This window comes from Mandrillus leucophaeus, unplaced genomic scaffold (assembly GCF_000951045.1).
Source record: "Mandrillus leucophaeus isolate KB7577 unplaced genomic scaffold, Mleu.le_1.0 Scaffold74, whole genome shotgun sequence".
Classification (NCBI taxonomy): Eukaryota; Metazoa; Chordata; class Mammalia; order Primates; family Cercopithecidae; genus Mandrillus; species Mandrillus leucophaeus.
This window is the reverse complement of record NW_012108030.1, coordinates 2535880-2541585: the sequence shown is the minus strand read 5'-3', so window position 1 is coordinate 2541585 and position 5706 is coordinate 2535880. Positions and strand designations below refer to the sequence as shown.

Below are 5706 nucleotides of genomic sequence, written 5' to 3'. Positions count from 1 at the left end.
AGGATGGTCTCGATCTCCTGACCTCGTGATCCGCCCGTCTCGGCCTCCCAAAGTGCTGGGATTACAGGCGTGAGCCACCGCGCCCGGCCAAGTGTGACTTCTAAGAGCTAAAAATCAGCAGCCACTTGAGTATTCAATATTTGGGGATCTGACTTACTCTCCCCCTGCTGTCGATGGCCAGGCCAACCCCCCTGGGCTCCTGGCCCTGCTGGACGAGGAGTGCTGGTTCCCAAAGGCCACAGACAAGTCGTTTGTGGAGAAGGTAGCCCAGGAGCAGGGCGGCCACCCCAAGTTCCAGCGGCCGAGGCAACTGCGGGACCAGGCCGACTTCAGTGTTCTGCACTACGCGGGCAAGGTAGGGGCTGGGGCCAGCCTTGGGGCATGTGAGTGGGAGTGGGGATCAAGAGGTCTCCACTGGCTACAGATGGGGGGAGGGTCTAGAGGGAAAACCGGGTCCTCCTGAGGTCCAGACAAACAGAGCAGGGGTTAGGAGAGCCCAGGGAGGAGCAAGGACTCTGTCCGATGGGATCACCAAAAACTTCCTCAAAGAGGTGATATTTGCAGTGGGTTTTGAGGGATGGGTAGGAGTTCATCGGGAGGCGATCTATGTGCATTTTATCCACTTATTCAGCAGACGTGTGCGGGCTGCCATTTGTGTGCCCAGCTCGGTGCCGAGCAAAGCTGGATACACAGATCAAACGTGGTTTCTCTCCTCACAAAGATCCCTATCTGGGAGGGAGGCAAATACAGACCATCAGGATATAAGGTCAATAGGTGTTTGAATGGAGGCAGCTGAGGGTAGTGTCAGAGCCCAGAAGAAAAATATCTGGGAAAGCTTCACAGAAGAAAATATGCTCAATCTCAAATCTCAGCCAAGGGCCAGCAAACATTTTCTGTAAAGGGTCCGATAGTAAATAGTTTCAGCTTTGTAGGCCAGACGGTCTCTGTCACAGCTACACAATTCTGCTGTGGTCACACAAAAAGAACCACAGATAATACATAAGTATCTTCAAGTCCCCAAGGAAAAAGAAAGGAAAAACAGAGTGAGATACAGTCTGGAAGGCTTTCCTGCCCCCCAAAAGGCCCCCATGAGTTTGACTATGAAGACATAAATGAAGGTTCTATTCCAATAAAACTTTTTTTTTTTTTTTTTTGAGACAAAGAGTCTCGCTCTGTTGCCCAGGCTGGAGTGCAGGGGCGCGATCTCGGCTCACTGCAACCTCCACCTACCGGGTTCAAGCAATTCTCCTGCCTCAGCCTCCCCAGTAGCTGGGATTACAGGCGCCTGCCACCAGGCCCGGCTAATTTTTGTATTTTTAGTAGAGATGGGGTTTCACCATGTTGGCCAGGCTGCTCTCGAACTCCTAACCTTAGTTGATCCACTCGCGTAGGCCTCCCAAAGTGCTGGGATTACAGGCGTGAGCCACTGCGCCTGGCCTGTTCCAATAAAAGTATTTGCAAAAAGAGGTGGCAGGCTAGACTTTGCCCGTGAGCCATAGTTTACTGATCCCTGGTTTTGATGATGTGGACCAGGCAGCCCCAGAGGATGGGCGAAGGGTGGAAAGGGCTGTCCAGGCGGAGGGAACAGCATAGACAATGGCTAGGAGGCAGGAGATTCCACGTGTTCTGTGTGTAGCCCTCAGTTTCTTCCCCAGACATACTCCAGAACTCCCCTTATACCCAGCCCTCTGCTAGGCCGTGAGTCAGATCTGGGCCCTGCCCTCGGGGGGCCGCTGTCTGGTGGGGGGCACATATGCAGAGAATTGTAGTGGCCAAGATCGTGACTCTATGGAGCCCCAGCACAAAGCCCTGAGTACCCAGAAGGAGCCAGTCATGTGAAATCCAGAGACAGAACCCCAGGTGGCAGGAACTGCAGGGGTAAAACCCCGAGGTGGGAGTAAGCTCGTGTGTTTAAGGAGCAATGCGGAGGCCAGGGTGGCTGGAGGGGAACGAGGAAGAAAGTGGTGGCGGTGGAGGTCACAGAGGTCTCTATGGCAGGGGGCATAGAGAGGAAGGAGAGAGAGGGGGCCATGCTGGTGGGGTGCAGTTCAGAATATGGACACAAGGTGGCACTGGTGCTCTCTTGTCCATGGTGAGCTCCAGACCTGGGAGTCTCAGGGCTTCTGGAAGGCTCCTTAGGAAATCCAGAGAATGTCTCAGCCTGCAAGTCATTGCCCTCCTCTACCTGACTTCATTCAGGTCGACTACAAGGCCAACGAGTGGCTGATGAAAAACATGGACCCTCTGAATGACAATGTCGCAGCCCTGCTTCACCAGAGCACAGACCGGCTGACGGCAGAGATCTGGAAAGATGGTGAGGACCTGCTTCCCCAGCTCTGGCCCTGGTGGTCTGTGCAGCCATTCTCCCAACCCATAGTGTGAGCACTTTTGTTTCAGAGGCTGAGGTGTGAACCTGAGTTTTCTGCTCAGACCCAGAACAGCCCATGTCACAAATAGTATTTCAAATCAGTGATGGATGGATCCATAGATTGACTGATTTGATTGATAAGCCAGCGTCCTTCTCAAAGATAAAACACTCCCCCTTAATCAGAAACAAGACAAAGATACCCACTAACACTGCTGTTAAACATCACTTTTTTTTTTTTTTTAGCAATACTAGCCTATGCAATCAGACCAGAAAAAAATATGAAAGTCAAAAAGGAAGAGGTAAACTTATTATTTGTAGATGGCCTGTGTTCTCTAAAAAATTAAGAGATTTGGCCAGGCATGGTGGCTTATGCCTGTAATCCAGCACTTTGGGAGGCCAAGGTGGGCGGATCACTTGAGGTCAGGAGTTCAAGACCAGCCCCAGAGATGGGGCTTCAACATGGTGAAACCCCATCTCTACTAAAAGTACAAAATTAGCCAGATGTGGTGGCACATGCCTGTAGTCTCAGCTACTTGGGAGGCTGAGGCAGGAGAATCACTTGAACCTGGGAGGTGGAGGTTGCAGTGAGCCAAGATTGTGCCACTACAATCCAGCCTGGGTGATGAGACTCTGTCTCAAAAAAAAAAAAGAAAAAAATTCTACTGAAAAATAATTTATAACAACCAGAGAACACAGAATGATGATGTTTTGTAGGTCAGTCAACTTTTAGGCTTTGCTTTCTTTGTTTTCTTACAAAGTTCCCTTCAAGCCCCCAGGGAGGAAGAAAGAAAGAACAGACTGAGATACAGTTTTGGAGGGCTTTCCTTCCCCCAAAAAGGCCCCCATGAGTTTGACTGTCTTTTTCGATTGACACTTCTAGGGGTCATAGGCAGAGATGCCAAATGCCCTGTGGTAGGATTCTGACCTTTTCCATGCCTTTTCTGCCACTGCCTCCATCCCCATGCCCATCCTTAAAGGAGGTTTGAGAAATGGTTTTAGAAAGCTGGCAGAACTAGCGTCCTGTTTTTTCCAGGTTACAACTTTCTGGCATTTGTCAGTTTGCCTTTTTCTTTTATTGAAGTGAAAAGGCAGCTGTAGAAATACCAGTCCATGCAATTTGGCAAATTGAGTGGCTCCCAAATGAGCAAGACGAGTGGTTCCCAAAACACACTCACAGAGCAAAAGAGCACGGAGGGTCTTGATCTTGTGAGCTGATGCTAGAAAGATAGATTTTATGTTTGTGTCTCATGTAGTATTTACACAGGAGATTGGAAAGCAGGGTTTGATGTTCAGGAACAGAACCAGATTACGCTATGAGAATCATCTCCCAGCTGAAAATCTGCTGCCCTTTTGAAATATTTGTGCCCTCTTCATAAACACCTGATTCTCTACAGTGAGCCCTCATTTGTCACACTCTGTGTGTGCCTGACTCTCAGAGGGTTCCAAGAGAAAAAGTGGAAGCTGCAAAACCTGCTGGCTCAGCCTCCCAAGTAGCTGGGGAGCTGCCATAATGTCACTTCCTTCATAATCCTCCTAAACAAAGGCAGTCACGAGGTCTTCCCAGATTCAAGGAGCTGCAAGACGCAGGCAAAGGGTGTCAATACAGAGAAAAGTGGGGAATCGGGGCCATTTTTGCCCAACCTATACTAGAGCTGCTTTGAGCCCAGAATTGTATGCCCATCATCCTGACAGCCCAGGGAAAAAGGTAAATGAGATTAGCTCTCCTCTGAGAGGCAAAAACAACAAGTGGCCTGGGAGCATCACGTTCATTCTTGAGCTTCCTGGCAGCCAGAGCAAAAAGGGCTACCTATTAAAACAGATACAACCTCTAGAGGGAGAGATTTTTTATTCTTTGCACTGAATTCTTACAGAGGACATTCGTCCTTTTGGCCAACAGTGTGTGGATGCAAAGATGAATAGGAATTCAAAAGTTTATGGCCAACATTCTGGTTTTCCCTCTTGCTTTGCTCTGCTCTGTGCTGTTGACTAATAACCCTTTCCTCTCTTTCTTCCTGCCACCTCCTTTCCTTCCCCTCTTTTCATGCATCTCTCCCCGACATCTCTCTGCCATCTCCCCTCCACCCACCCACACATCTGTCCTCACTCCCCAGAACACGGGGGTTTCCAGCAGTTCTCTTTCCTTGGCTCCTTCCCACCGTCGCCCCCAGGATCTGCAGTGAGGTGCAGCTCTGCTGTTTCTCCGCCAGGGGGTGGGTGTCTCTGTGCATCAATGGGTGAGGCTTGCTGGAGGAGGAGGGTGGACCTGTTGGGCTGGGGACCTGGGTTTGAACATCTGTCCCCTCTCCTCTCACTATGGAGGTCTCTCACTCTTCCTATCCCTCCTTGTTGGCTCCCTCGGAAGTTTCTAGACTCTGTAGCAGCAGAACGTCTTCTTCTAACTAAACTGCATGTAAAAGTACAAACAGGTGTGATAGTGCCAGCTGGCGTTTCTTGAGCACTTACCATGTGCTGTTCACCATGTGAAGCCCCTTTAGAATTATCAACACCTCATTTGTGTAATGGGGTAATAGTACTAACACCTCATGAGGTGAGTGTTAGTACTATTACCCGAGGTGTTAGTACTATTACCCCATTACACAAATGAGGACACTAAAGCACAGAGAGGTTAAGTAACTTGCTGAGGTCACACAGCCAGTAAGTGGCAGAGCTGGGATTTGAACCCAGGACATCAGATTTCAGAACTTTAGCTCTTATCTGTGCTATGAGGACTTCATAAATGATAATTATCATTTTGAAAATGACAGGGAGTATGGGGTAGGGGAGACAATTGAACCTGGGGAAGAAAATAACGTATTTGAGCCCCTGCCATGACTTGGCCCTGCCCTAAGCACAGATTATCTAGTTGATGGCTGATGGCCCTTGAATGGGATGATTTTTGAAGGACATCAGATTCCGCCCTAGCTGTGGGTTCCTGAGGAGCCTGGCATGATTTAACACATAGAATTTGGGCCAGGTGCATTGAGTCACCCTTGTTATCCCAGCGTTTTGGGAGGCGAAGGTGAGAGGATCACTCGAGGCCAAGAGTTTGAGATTAGCCTGAGCAACACAGGAAGACCCCGTCTCTAAAAATAAATTTAAAAATCAGTGGTGTGCGCCTGTAGTCCCAACTACTTGGGAGGCTGAGGTAGGACGATCACTTGAGCCTAGGAGATTGAGGCTGCAGTGAGCTGTGATCACTCCACTGTACTCCAGCCTGGGTGACAGCGAGACCATGTCTCAGAAAACAAACAAACAAAACAGAATTCGAGACAGTACCCATGGAGGGAGTGGATATTTTTCGGATATTTTTCTTTTTTTCTTTTTTTTTTTTTTTTTTT

General features: G+C 49.1%; 1 protein-coding gene across 1 annotated transcript in view; it reads left to right on the top strand.

The window, feature by feature from the left end:
* Positions 1-5706, top strand: part of MYH14 (myosin, heavy chain 14, non-muscle) — a 145176-nt gene that overhangs the window by 73446 nt on the left and 66024 nt on the right. Inside the window, exons 16-18 of the mRNA XM_011966061.1 lie at positions 182-355; positions 2200-2314; positions 4480-4578. Of these exons, the coding sequence (XP_011821451.1) occupies positions 182-355; positions 2200-2314; positions 4480-4578 (388 nt within the window). The remainder of the gene's footprint in view (positions 1-181; positions 356-2199; positions 2315-4479; positions 4579-5706) is intronic.